The sequence below is a fragment of the Pezoporus occidentalis genome, unplaced genomic scaffold (genome assembly GCF_034315485.1).
Source record: "Pezoporus occidentalis ecotype Australia unplaced genomic scaffold, CSIRO_AGI_Poc_V1 ctg37, whole genome shotgun sequence".
NCBI lineage: Eukaryota > Metazoa > Chordata > Aves > Psittaciformes > Psittacidae > Pezoporus > Pezoporus occidentalis.
Window position 1 is genome coordinate 4,068,507 of NW_026915691.1, and position 13,745 is coordinate 4,082,251.

A 13,745-nucleotide genomic window follows, 5' to 3' on the forward strand; every position below is an offset into this window, starting at 1 on the left:
ATGCCAAGGAAGCCCATTGTCTTCCCCAAAATATCCTCAGCTTGAGCTGGAAGGCCATTTTCTAGAAGGTTCTGCTTCACTAACAGCAAAGTCACAATCCATCTAGACTTTTTATAGCTGAGGCAGGGCTCCAAAATCTCTGCCTGGCATTCAGGGATCTTCCTGATTTGGGAGTCTGTTTATTCTGGGGGCACCTCCCTGATTTCTTGCCACTGAGCCTTCCCAAGCCTTCACTTCTGCCCCAGTGCAGTTTTCTTCATATTTTCCCATTTTGGGAAGATGTATTTATTTGGAAGCAAAGAAACCAACCAACCACCTACCAAAACAACAAACTGTAGAACCCCCTCCTAAAACCAAACCCCTTTTCAGCAGCAGAAGCATGGGGGTCCTTCACTGAAACTGCACCTGCTCTGCCTGGTTTTACACACTCACATGAGCATCCGTTAGCTCCCCTTCCCTCTCTCACTTCCCAGAAAGGCAAGGACTGCACTGTAAGCAAGTCCTTGAGAAAGCACAGAAGGGCTGAAATGCCTGACCAGCCTTAAGCAAATAGATCTGAGATACTCTCTTCAAAGACTCATATTCTTCATGCAAGCTGAGCAAGCTGACATCCCCAGCAGAGATCCAGGATCCACTACACTGCTCCATTCTCTACCATCTTCCATTGTGCTCTTCACAGTATTTTTTCTGTATGCAACAATAAGGTGCGGAGATGGAAGAGCTCTTGGTCGCCATTTGCTGAAGAACTCTCAGCACAAAGGCAGCAAAACAAAGTTATCTGTGTTTTAAGAAGCCTGTCAATCTCTCTCTAGTGTATTGACTTTCTCTTTTCCAAGCTTTTGTAATAGCACTTCTGAATCTCTGCTTTATGGTATCAAACAAAATTAAGTCAACTTCACTACAAAAACATTCCCAGAAGCCAAGCTCCTCCGCTTCATATACAGATAGGAACCTAACTGAAGGTCAGGACATTCTGGAGTTTTCTGCCATCAGCACATTTGGGATGACACGGGATTATTACATACCTGTTGGTTTTCAGTTCTGAAGATGGTGCATACCCTTTTTGCCTTACTGATGCTCTGCCTGCCTTGTTCATGCATCCACTTAGTTTATGATATTCCTGGTAATATCAAGCAGTACGGCAAGATTACTTTCCAAGCAGTATCTTGAATTATTTTACTATCACAAGTCAAAGTTCTGCAAAATAAATGCCTGTTTACATTCCTCTTCCAGGATCTAAAAGAATCTACTTAAGAGTCAAGTAGAAAGGTAACACTCTGCTTATTCTCAGAAACCAAAACCCACCAGCTGCAAATTTATTTCCAGTCTGGCACAGACTTGACAGAGTAGTTCCAGCCTTTGAACAGACCTCGTTACAGGAAAAAAGTGTCAATAAAGTTGTAATCAAAGAATATTGGGAAATAAATGCAAAAACTCTTCATTAACAATAAGCACCTTTATTGACAGTCTAACATTCAACACTTAATCCATTTCCTAAATTGCTGAACTACAGCCCAGTTAAGCATTTAAATAACAGATACTTTAAATTGACATGTATAAAGTGTTATACCTGGGTGGCACAGAATTAAAGTAGTATTTAAAAAAGCCAGACACAAATAATCGCTACCTGTGATTTTGAAGATAAGCCCCTACGTTTCAAAGTAAAAATTAACACATACCCTGGTATGCTTGTAAAAATGCCTACAAAACTTCTTTTGTTCAGAAGGCAGAGTGGTTGGCAAGTGTTTCCTATTTCACCATTTAACAAATGACATCACAAAACTACAAGGCAGCAAAATATTTCAGATGAATTTCACACATTGGAAAAACCCAACCTGATTCATAGTGTCCCAGTGATTTCAGTAGGCCAGTAGAGTTCAGCACAGCAACAGACCTTTGTAGTACAAATTCAGCCACACATCAGTTGTTACAATATTTAACTCAATCCTCAGGAAACTTAAAAATCAGATACAGCTAAGAGTCAGATACTGGCTATTCCCCCTTTTTTGTTTGCTGTTTCTAGTGTCTTATATCTATGTTATGAAGGGTATGCTACTTCCCGGTGTTTAAAACCTCTTCAAAATCTATTAGCAAGCCACTTGAAGCAAGAAAACTGCCTTTTATAAAGGCTGTATTTTTTTTCCTACTGACTTCTTCTGACCTTAATATTAAACTTCTACTCAAGCAAATAAGAATGAATTAACCACAGCTATTTTAATGCAAGGGCACCAATTTCTATGCCCAATGCGACTATTCAGGCAAAATTACTTATCAGGTTAGTACTTGAGTGCAAATTGTAGTTCCACTGAAAGTCCTAGACCCTACACAAGATAAGTTTCTCAGCAGTATCCAAGAAGAAATAAGACTATCTAGTGTTACTAGTAAGAAAACTTTTCTAATAAGAAAAGCTACTGACCTAAGTTCTTCCTAACAGGTACAAAATGACGTTTCCTAGAAAGGCAAAAATCAGGTGGTGTTTTTAGTTTAAACTTCCCCTTTGTGCATGATGGAAAGTTATTCTAACAAGCAAAAAACTTAATCGCTAGTCTAAGACAGTGGTATCTCTATGTCAATTAGACTTAACTGCTTTATCAGCATAGAGCATCTGCATGAAAGCAGAGAAAAGAAATTCACTTTGTAGCAGAAATTAAGTTATATCCATGCACAATCTACAGCATTCCCCCCCGCCCTCCCCCTGAAAGAAATCCAATATGGGAAATAATCCTTTAAAACAAGGCCATTAAAAAAAAAAAAAACAACAAATAGGGCAGGAAAGCCTCAGCAGAGACATATACAACCGATACAGTGAATGGGACTGCTGGAAGAGACAAGAAGTTAGACATCTGTATAACTTCCACATGGCTGAAATCCTGATGTTCTGCTTGGATGATGAGGTTCTCAAAGCAGAAATAGGGCTTTTTTTATTTTCCCTTCCCTGCCTATGTTTTTAAAGGCATCAAAGGTATCCAGGATGCAGTAAACATTTCACAAGGCTAATACAAGAGTTCACCAAAAAAATCAACTTTGCTTTGTGAAATAATTTAGACTAAAGGAATGGAAGAGCTTACACCAGAAAGGCAGCACACTTCACTCTTACATAAAAACAAACCTGCTTGGATTCAAGCTCTGTATTTCTTATTATGCATAACTAGATCCTCCAGCTATACTTCTCCTCCATTAACCATAATGCAATCAGAAGTCTCAGCATACATCCTAGTTAGTAAAGTCTTACTTTGGAAAACAGTAGTTCCATACAGGTGACAGCAGATTTCACACTACAAGGTGTTATACATTTTTAGGCAACTTTTTATATTCTCTCTTATGGAAAGAATTTAGACATCCTTTCCAAGATGCAAGTGTTTTTGTTACTCAGCATTAAAAATACAAGCCTCTTCACCCTTTTAATAAAAGGAGAAAGTCAACTAAACTAAACCAGGTATAATCCAAATTTCAATATTCTTTCACAGAGGTATTTTGGAAAGTAATGATTGTATCATTTGCTAAAAAAAAAAAAGTAGTAAAAAAAGTATCAGCCATCAACACCAATCACAGAATTCATAAATACTTTAACAGAGTAAAAGAGAATTAGTCATGGTATACACCCAAAAAAGTTAGAGGATACACTCATATTAATAAGGTTTCCTATGGTTCCAAATGAGCATAAATGACAGTGAAAAATTAAAATCAATTAAAGGTATTCAGTAAGCTCACAAGGTACTCAAAAGCTGAAGTTTTATGTCCCTGCAAAACATTTTTTTAGAGACCTAAATGAATGACATCAGTACCATAAGGGGAAGCAGGGGCTCACTTTAATTCACAACTCTTCTTTGGTAGAAATCCCAGAAATAGTTTCTTTAGTAAGAAACTATGTCCAAGAAGTGTAGCATTTTTAGTGATTTACAAGTGAAGTCTCAAGAGACACAGGAAAACAAGAAAGGCTCAAGTTTTCTTTCATCTCAACTATTGGGTTCACTCTGTAGCAAGTGAGCTCAAGGTAACAAATTCCTTGGGGGCGGAGGAGGAAAGGGGAGGGTGTGAATGTGGTGTTCATGAAGGTTACAAGCTTGATAGCCCTGAACACCAAGGTCTTCCTTTAATTCACAAGATAACATGGCACCAACTCAATAAAAGTAACTATCTCTCCTTAGCCACAATCTGTCACTTGATAGCAAGTGCTGCAATACTGATACAGGTCTCTTGGCCTCTCCAAACCAAAATAACTTCCTTGTTTTCCAGACAGCAAGTTCTCATTGTCATGTCTTCAGGCTGGGATGGAATTGTAATTATTTTGTTCTACAGTGATAGTTAATACAAGAATAAAACAAAGTGCAAGGCCAAACTTCTATCTGGAAGACTCAAAATGTTTGAGTTCTTCATTTTCAGGAACTTTTCATACCTGCTAAGCTAACAAGGAAGTATGGGAACCATACCCGAGTTCCTTAAAACCAGTCACATTACTTAGGAAAATGCAACATCTGCTCAATCCCTAATCACATTTGTAATAAACGTGAACTCAAATAACAATCTCCTATGATCTGTATGTGCAGTATCAGCCCAACTCTCCATTTCTCAAATGGAAGCTATTTTTCAAATACCCACCTAACTGAATAAACTGAGAAAGAGCAGGAAATAAAAATGCAAATGGTGACAATTTCTACAAAAGAATTTTTAAGAGCACATACACAGAACATTTAAGTTCTGATTTTGTTACTCACACTTGGAGTCACTGTCAGCATTTCTTGCAGACCATAAGTTACCTTTAGAGAACTTACTGAAAGCACTGTAAAGGTGATGGCATTTAGTGACCCAAATATAAAACCGTAGTTTGTGGAGCCACCATTTGGTAAAAGTCATCTCAGGAAAGCGAACACACACACAGGATATTATCACTGCATGACACCCTTGGTATTTTACAACTTCCACAGAACAGTTCATTCCTTAAGCCCCAGAAAGCCAGAGAGCAGTTACTTCAAATTATCTTTACAGCTGGAAATCGGCATTTTGTTAGAACTTCACATAGCTGCAGGTAAACAGAATCAGCAACATTTGCTCTGAACGAAGAAGCACATTCTGTTCCCCCATCCCCTCCTCAAAACAGAAGCAAAATGCAGTTACTTTGCTCATCACGGCTCCCAGGCCAAGGACACTGAAGCTTTGTAGGTTGCAAATTCCTCCACGCACATGACGCACAGTTACACAATTGCACGGGGTACCCAGCACAAAAGCATTGACCCAACTGCTGATTTTACTCAACATGCACTTCCCATGAAGAAGAAAGTTAAGGTATTAAGCTGCATTTAAGATTATGCAATTTTAATGACAACAAAATCAATAAAAGAAACAAAGAGAAGCAGATACTGTCCAAGATTTTGTAAGCGATGGGTTGAGATGAGACATCCAAAAACTGATGCTGGACAAGAAAAAAAAAAAATCTAAAAATGCTTTAAAGTTGTCGGACTTTCTTATCAGTGCTTTTAATATTGACATCCAGTGTTTCTACTTTTTTTGTTAGCCGATCCAGCATATCATCTTGCTCATCTATTTCTGTCTGCAGCCCAAGAGCTAGGTTTTTCAGACGACTCAACCCAGAAGACATCTCATCTGTCAACAAAGAGAGTGACCATAAGGAATCAAGGCCATATAAAGCATACTGCTTAAATGGATGTTGTCAGGATTCCCTCTTCTCCAAACCCCGAGTCAGAAAATGTTAGTTACAAGTGCTCAAGTCTGAGTGTTTTTCTCCAGCAGGGGAAGCACCGATATATTAATACTTCCACTGCATTGCTACCAGAAATAATCACTTCCTTTCTTCCAAGTTAACTGCAGATGCTTAAAGCCAAATTGGACCTTTATAAAGGGACATACCCCGTAATGTAGTTTTTACTTAAAATTATATATATAATTTATATTTTATATATATAAAATATGAAATTGAGCACTTTCTTTCTCAATATACTTAATATGCTAAGTCAATTGCTTTTCTGTAAACATCATGCAGAGATACCAACACACTGACCATTTAAGCAGTTATTTAACATAAAGAATCCCATTTCCAGATTTCTAATTTGGCTACAGGGAAACTATTTTATTGCATGATTGACTGGTAAATGCTTTTGAGACTAATATGCTTTGCACAGCTTGTGAGTAGAACAAATGTGCTTCCTCTAACTCTTATGCTTGACTATTTCTCTTTGATCCATTCCTTTCTGATTTCTTTCCAATCTCTTATTTCTAGGTCAGCTAAACGGCAACACATGTAAACACATATATACAAAGAGGCACTTTGTATATATGCTGCAGAACAAAGGAAGAGAAAGTCAGCTGAATGGTTTGGGGAAGTAATGAAAGCAACTCAGCAAATTCACAAATCAAGTATTTAGTGTCCTTCAATTCTTCCATTTTCTGTGAAACAGGTTTATTTCAAAAGCTGCACACAGTTATAAATTCCTTGGGTCCAAACTGAGGTGCAATGTAATATCTGAGTTTAACTGTCAGGTAAGTTGAGTGCATCTTTCAATGTAAGTAGCAAACTTTAGAAAAAGAGGCAATAAGTCTGCACGCTGGTATAATGTGGATGTCAATTTGAAGCAGTCTTTCTTATAATACTGCTACACCTGCTTAGTAAGATTTTTCAGAACAGATAAGCCTGTTTGTCCCAATGATATCCCAGTCAACTTACAGGACGATTCAGAGAAACATTCTTATCTTGAATTGCAACTGTTAAGATACTTAAGCACCACTTCCTCTTTCAAACAATATATTTACCAGCATACACACATTTGGTAAGAGTGTTTTCCTTACTGTCAGTAAAGGATCTAAGAGGACTCATGCTTTTGGTGTGTGGGCTTTTTTCCCTCCTTGGTCTCTTCACTCAGAGACAGCTCTATCAATTTCTAAAGCACAAGCATGTTGAAAAAGAATTTGAAGTATTAATGCCAATAACATATCAGTTGCCACAGCAGATTTTCACTTCCAGGCTTCCTAGCCACTTTCCCTCTAGCTGGTTTCAGGTGAAATGCTTTTCTAACTCAGATTTGTTATTAGTATTTACAAGTAGTTGACAGACAGACCCCACAGCATTCCACCATTCAAATAATGTATGTTTCAATCAAGCTTTGCATTCTGCCATGTAGACAGTTTTGAAATGCAAAATACAAGCAAACAATTTTAATTATCAAATTCCACCTGTGAACTAAACTAAAAAGTGTTCATTGGCAACATATTAGTAATTTTCCATGGCTGAAGAGCCAAAAATTGAGAATTACATCACATGACACAGCATCAGTTCTCACACTCACCTAAGTTGTTATCAATTTTCTGGTGGTAAGCACGCAGGTGTTGGTTCTTCGGATAGGAATCCCTTGGCCCTGAAGAAACTGAATCTGTTTTGCTGAAATCATTGTCTATAAAGAGTATAAAGTACAAAACATTATGTAAGATAAAAGCTGGTAAGAAGATGCTCTAAAGTTTTAGAAGGGTTATTAAAAATGGGTCTGACCACAGCTGCTATGTAATCACATAACCTGTTAGCAGAAGAATCAAAAGTAGTCCAACAGTGCTATCTATAGGGCATCCCGCAAAATGAACAGGTATTAAGCTACAGTTATTCTGTTTTGGGCAGCCTTTTGTATTTCTGCTGCTTAGTTGGGAATAGTAAGAACAAAACAAACCCAGCCACCCAAGTAACACAGCAGGTGGGCTGGTAACTTCCAGCACAGTTAGTGTACCCCCAGGATGAACCACCAGAGTTGAGTTATTTCTGCCCTCTATTGGCCAGCCTTTTAATACTACGCGATGTGGAATGGAGATTTACATTACCAAAAAAGCATTTATTTATGTACAGGACTACAACTGTAAAGATACCCTGCAGCTTTCTTACTCTTGCTGCTTTCTTACTCTTGCTAAACTAAATTGAACTTCACTTTAAAAAGGAGCAGTTGTTTTATACACAGAAGTCATCACAGAAGATGCAGTGAGAATGAGGAATGAGATCAAACCCCTATACTTCCCTGCATGAATCAAGTAATGACTTCAGTGTGAAGTATTATAGTCCTTGTTTGAAATAACAAGAAAAATATATCTGAAAACTATGACAAGGGATGGTTAAAAAGAACCACCTCCACATGCATGTTAACATTTTGGCAAGCAAGGCTGCCTGCCTGTTATATGGATTCTTGGCTACAAAGAGATTTAGGGAAAACAGTTCACTAGAATTCAGAGCCATGAAGGCTGGGATACAGATCTCCGGACATTAAGCAGCAACATAAGCCAGCAGTTGGGCAAGTTGAAGGGTCTCTGCCTTCACCCTGCGTTGATGACAGACAGTGTAAAATAAAGTTACAAACCTATATCTAGCTTCCTTAAATTTGGATGACTTTCCTGGTATTTTGACTCTTGCTCTTTACTAGACATCATGGCTTCTTTTAACCTAGTAACAAAGAATAAAAAGAAAACATTCCTATGGACCACAATCCTCACGCTCAATCTATTAGAGAATAGGTATCACACTTAGCACAAAAGCAGCATATTTATTACACCAGATGCAACATATCACTTTAAAATAAACTATTAGCATTTGTCTTCAGTGAAAGCAGAACTTTAGCACTGAAAGTAACTCAGATATCAAAACCAAAACTGTTATCTTCCATCTTGGAGGCAACCCATTGCTTTCTGCTAGTGGAGAATGGAGGGAAAGGGAAGGAGGAAATCAATCCATGCACCACTACCAGCCTTAACACAAATTCCTCAGCTGAAGAGACACAAGTACTGTGAGACACTAATTTCACAGCAATTAATTTCTATGTACAGCTTTTAGTAGAAGCTGAAGAAGCACACATAATACTTGGCTGGAAGCATGTCAGTGCTACAGATCATGGCTTCCTGGTATGACTGAAGCAAGCATGATAATTCAGAAGAGTGAAGAATCACTTGTGTAATTTTCTGTAACTGTTCAAATTAATTTCTCAGTGTTATTCTTACCACTATAAATAGAAGTGAAAATATTCTCCTAAGAGTTACAAGGAAATAGGGAGCTAGACACCATCTCAGGAGTCTGCTTGCCCAAATCAACAGATCTTTTAAGTTCCAATTTTGAGATGACATTTCAGAGATGCTGTGGGAGATAAGTCCCAAATAAAAAATGGATTTTCCTTACCTACTGTTAGCATAATAGTCAGACGTTCCATTCTGCTCTGGCTTGTTCTCTGGAGGTTTGGCTTTGAAGTAGTTCACCAAGCCCCCCCAAACACTCTTAATGCTATTTATGTGCCTTTGACTAGTCTTCAAGTCCTGGTCCATTTTATCTACCATCTGCTCGGTGCGCTTCAGTGCCTCTCCTTGTCGTACAAGCTCCTAACAGATACCAAGAGGAAAAGAGAAGTAGTTAAGCCAAGATGAACGGAAGCATCAGTAAACTGAAACATCAAACATTTAAGAGACTCTCTGAAGAAAAACAGCAGTTCCATCATCCCATGTAGATTATTTCTGAAGGCATACAGCTTTTTCAGTCACTCCTCTTCCCCCAGGGCCTTTCAGTCATGAGCTGCTTATCAGCTACATTAGCCAGCTATAATATTCTCATCACTACACAACGCCAGGTTCTCAATTCCTACTACAAAGAGCATCCAGGAATTTTCTGTATTGGTCTTTTGTCAGGTTGATATTTGTGTCTCTTCTTGATGGAAAAAGCGTGGCACCAGATGGGTGATGTAGTGAAAATGCAAAGGTTTGCAGCAGGGAAATGAGCAAGCAGAAGTATTCCTAGTTGAGGATGACACCTTCATTGGGAAGTGATACTCTTTTGACATTACTGGGATGTTCCTGGTAACTTAGAAACAGAATAACCAAAGGCGATAAATCAAAGTATGATTTCTTCATACCATTACTTGAGCAGTGCAAGTACATACAGTGCAGAGTTTAGAAATGTTAATATATACAGTTACGTTATTTTCTAAGTCAAGAACACAAATATTATTCCAAAGTAATCCAAAGATTAATTCTGACAGGAAACTCACGTGCAGCTCACATGAGTGCAAAACAAAAAACTTGTGCTCATATTCTCTCTAAACTTTGGGGAATTCCAGTGGAATATTCTTCTTCTCCCCTGAATAAAGACGCAAACACGATTCAAGGGTTGTGAGCTTCTTTCGTGCTTTTCTGGGCAAACAACTCACAAGTTCAGTGAAGAGCCACCTAGAAACCTCTTCAGCATAAGCACCTCCTGCAGTCTGTGGGTGCTCTTGGTTACTAACGCTGAAGGAAATGTCCCATTAGCAGGTGACACAGTGGACAAGGCCTCTCTGAGCGATGCCTCTAAAGACAAACTTCTGAAACACGGCCAGAAGAATGAAGGAAATGATTAATCAGAACAAAGCCAGGCCATCACAAACAGCCAAGAGGGCAGGCTCTTCATTTAGCCGAGAGAACTACTGAAAACTTTTTAGTCGGACAAAAATAGGTGCAAATGCCATTAATAAGTCCTAGTAAGAGTTGACTGGAGCTGCTTAATGAACAGCTGACACCACATCCGAGTCACAGCCTGCGATGCACAGCCAGGGTCTAAGCGTTGTTTCTTTTTCACCTCAAAAACACCCTCCAAACGCGCCTCCACCCATAAAACCCGCCCGCAGTGGCGCAGAGAGATACACTGTGTCCGAAACAACTGTGGAAAGAGGTGCTTGGGAGGGGGGGAAGAAGAACAATACACTGTCATCCCCCCGGCCGGTACGTCGCGACACCCCCGGGGCCGACGTCTCCGTCCCCATCCCCGCTCCGCGACCCACCTCAGAGGCGGCCACGCCGATGCGCTCGGACTCGTACAGCAGCGAGAGGGAGCGGGTGGTGCTGTCGGCGGTAGCGGCGGAGCGACGCAGCACCTCCTGCTGCAGGTACCGCTGCCGCGAGGCGCCGTCCGCCTCCCCGCCGCCGCTCGCCGACCACGGCGACACCGCCTCAGCCTCTTCGTCCTCGGCGAAGGGGTTATAGCTCCTCGGGAGGCCCGACATGCTGCTGGGGACGGCGGTGGCTCCTAACGGCGGCCGCTCCGGGGCTGCGTCCCCTCAGTCCGCGGCCCTCGCCCGTCCTTCCGCCCACAGGCCGACCCTGCGCGCCGGGCGGAACCACCGCGTACGCCTCCCCTCCCCGGGACGGGCTGGGCACACGGGAGCAGCGCTGAAGGATAGGCGGTTACTGGGAGGAACCATCGCGGCGGGGGAGGGAGCACTAGGGCGCCGGGGGAGCCCATTTGTAGAGCGGGGCCTTGGGCAGTGCAGCAGGAGGGAGGGGCACCGGCGAGGGGCGGAGCGATGAAGCCGCCGCGGACGCTGCCATCTTTGTGATCCCGAGCGAGCTGGTGATCTCGCGAGAGGAAGGCGGGGCGGGCTGGCTGACTGACGGGAGGGCGGCCCCTGGCAGTCCATCACAACATGGCGGCCGCGGCGGTGGCAGCGGCAGCCGCGGCTGCTGCGACAGCGGCCACGGCTGCGGCCAGCACCACAGCGGCGGCGGCCGCGGCTCCCTGCCCGGGTGCCGGGCGGGGGAGCAGCGCCGGCACCGCGCGCGGCTTCTATTTCAACACGGTGCTGTCGCTGGCGCGGTCGCTGGCGGTGCAGAACCCCGCGCCGCTGGAGAAGGTGAGGAGCGGATCGTGTGGGGGTTCCGTCTGCGAGGACTGTGGCGCTTTGGGGCTGTCGTGTGTGGGAGCCGCGTAGTTGCGGTGTGGAGGGTCGTCATGCGAGCCGGGCTTGTCTCTGTCTGTCACACGTGTGGAGTCTGCGTGGAAGAGTCGGCGTGATGGGAGCCGCGGCGGGAGGCGGGGGTCCCGGCCCTTCCTGCGGGAAAGCTTGTGCCGGGTGTGCGGGGAGGGTGTCGGGTTGTGGCCCTGGGTGAGGTGCGCGGTCGGGGCCGCTTCCCTTGGCCCTGTGCTGTTTGGAGGCACGCCGGTGGGTGTGTGTCGCTGCCCGGGGGATGCCGCTCTCCTCAGTGAGGGCTGTCCTGTGGCAGTGGGGGCCGCTGGGCCTGTGAGGCGCTCCCGTAGCCCATCTTGACCCAAAACCACCGTCGTTGAAGGAGGTGTCGCCGCAGCAGCCGTGGCCGGTGCTGTTGGAACAGGCCCCATGTCCTTATGAGGAGCGTGGGTCCTCACAGCAGTTGCATGTCCCTGAGTTTGTGGAACACAGTCTCGTAGATGTAATTAGTCTCAGTCTAATTGGGGCTGGTTGCTCTACTTTGTATCTGGTTAAATGCAAGCGATAGAATCAGCTCAAGATAAAATGTGCCTGGTGGAGATAAACCTCTCCTGAACGTCAAACCAGACCAGTGGGATCTCCATCTGGGTAGTTCCCCTCATGGGTCTACGCTGCTGGCACGGAGCAGCTGCCATGGTCAAGCATGGTGATCCTGCAGGGGGCAGAAGGTGGACAGCCTGGTGGTGCAGGCTTCTTCGTTCTTGTTCTGGGAGTCTGCTATTAGTCTGACAGCCAACTCTGAATAACTTTCTTTTAAGCTTTGCTGCTGGTTGACTAATATCCACGGACTTTCCTTTCCCTTCCAAGACTTAAATGATATTAAAAGTTCTTATCTAGCAGAAGATATTCATTCATATTACCTTAGATACTAACCTGATGTGGGACATACACATCAGAAGTTGCTTTACAAAGTTCGTATTCCCTCTGTGGTGTTTTCTGTTGAGGATTATTTGTGTTGTGTTACAGGTCTTGTAATTCGGAGGTGTCGCAGTTTAAGGACCAGAGTTTTGAATTCCACAAAGCATCCAGTAAATTCTTCTAATTCTCTAGGGAAATAGTTTCTTGGCTTAGAGATTTAGAGGTGGAGTGTTTAAAGAGTTATCTAAGTCAGAAGTAGCTTGGTATTCAAACATAGTTATTTATTACGACAGTTCATTTAAGGTAATATTTATTAACATCAAGGGGATTTATCAAAAGACAATATGCTTGTGGCATTTTCCCTTTCTTAACAGTTCCATGGGGGAGGAGTATTTGGGAGATTTTGGGAGATTCACTGTATTTTTTAGATGCGTGTTTGCAGGCTACGGAGAGAAATAATAGGTAAGTAGTGAGAAAATAATAGTTCTTGAAACTTAATCTGTTGTGTTAAAAAAGGATTTGAGCAAAAGCCATATCCAGCTAGGTGACAGTTTATTTTTCATTGCTGTATATGCAGAAGGCATTGATGCAGCTGTACCAAAGCTCCATCCGCCCAGTTTTTGTTCACAGGAATGGAGTTAATGTAACGTATGTGCCTGCTGCATATTTCTTGCCCATCCAAAATGCTCAATGAATTAGTGGAAGGAAGGCTTTGTTGTAGCAGGGATGCAGGAATGAGCTTTGTGAATGTGATGCTCTGAAAGTTTCAGAAATTCTTTTGAAATGTGGAAACACTTGATCAAGTGTTGAAGAAAACTTTTAAATTGACCCCTGTTGTAGTAAAAATGTTTGACTTGAGATTTTTCTGTCTTTAGTTTCTGTCGTTCATCACTTTTTCCTCGCCTTTAGATGCTCTCATTAAGATTGATGACTAAAGGAGAGTAATGTGGCCACCTGTCTTCCAGAAGGTGGAAAGACTACTGTCCACTTCAAGCACAGGAATGAGTCTTGAAAAGCACAGCCAGCTGCTTCCTCTGCTCTGAAAACATCTGCAGTTGTAGCATTGCTCCCCAGGCCCGTTGCTTGCTGGGCCCTAGGGCTGTGCCATAAAGAAGGAGTTGGGAGCCAATTGTTTGCTTCCCT

General features: G+C 42.5%; 2 protein-coding genes across 3 annotated transcripts in view; one reads left to right on the top strand and one right to left on the bottom strand.

Moving 5' to 3' along the window:
• Nucleotides 1–1,441: 1,441 nt before the first annotated feature.
• SNAP29 (synaptosome associated protein 29) lies at nt 1,442–11,014 on the bottom strand. The gene is made up of 5 exons (XM_062631428.1): nt 10,782–11,014; nt 9,155–9,351; nt 8,346–8,428; nt 7,299–7,403; nt 1,442–5,601 (listed from the first exon to the last, which is right to left on the bottom strand). The coding sequence occupies exons 1-5, from the start codon at nt 11,001–11,003 to the stop codon at nt 5,444–5,446; spliced, it is 765 nt and encodes a 254-aa protein (XP_062487412.1). The 5' UTR covers nt 11,004–11,014; the 3' UTR covers nt 1,442–5,443.
• A 385-nt stretch (nt 11,015–11,399) lies between these two features.
• Nucleotides 11,400–13,745, top strand: part of PI4KA (phosphatidylinositol 4-kinase alpha) — a 56,921-nt gene continuing 54,575 nt past the window's right edge. For both annotated transcript variants that reach the window (XM_062631429.1, XM_062631430.1), the window contains exon 1: nt 11,400–11,630. In XM_062631429.1, the coding sequence (XP_062487413.1) occupies nt 11,424–11,630 (207 nt within the window). In that variant the 5' untranslated portion in view covers nt 11,400–11,423. The remainder of the gene's footprint in view (nt 11,631–13,745) is intronic.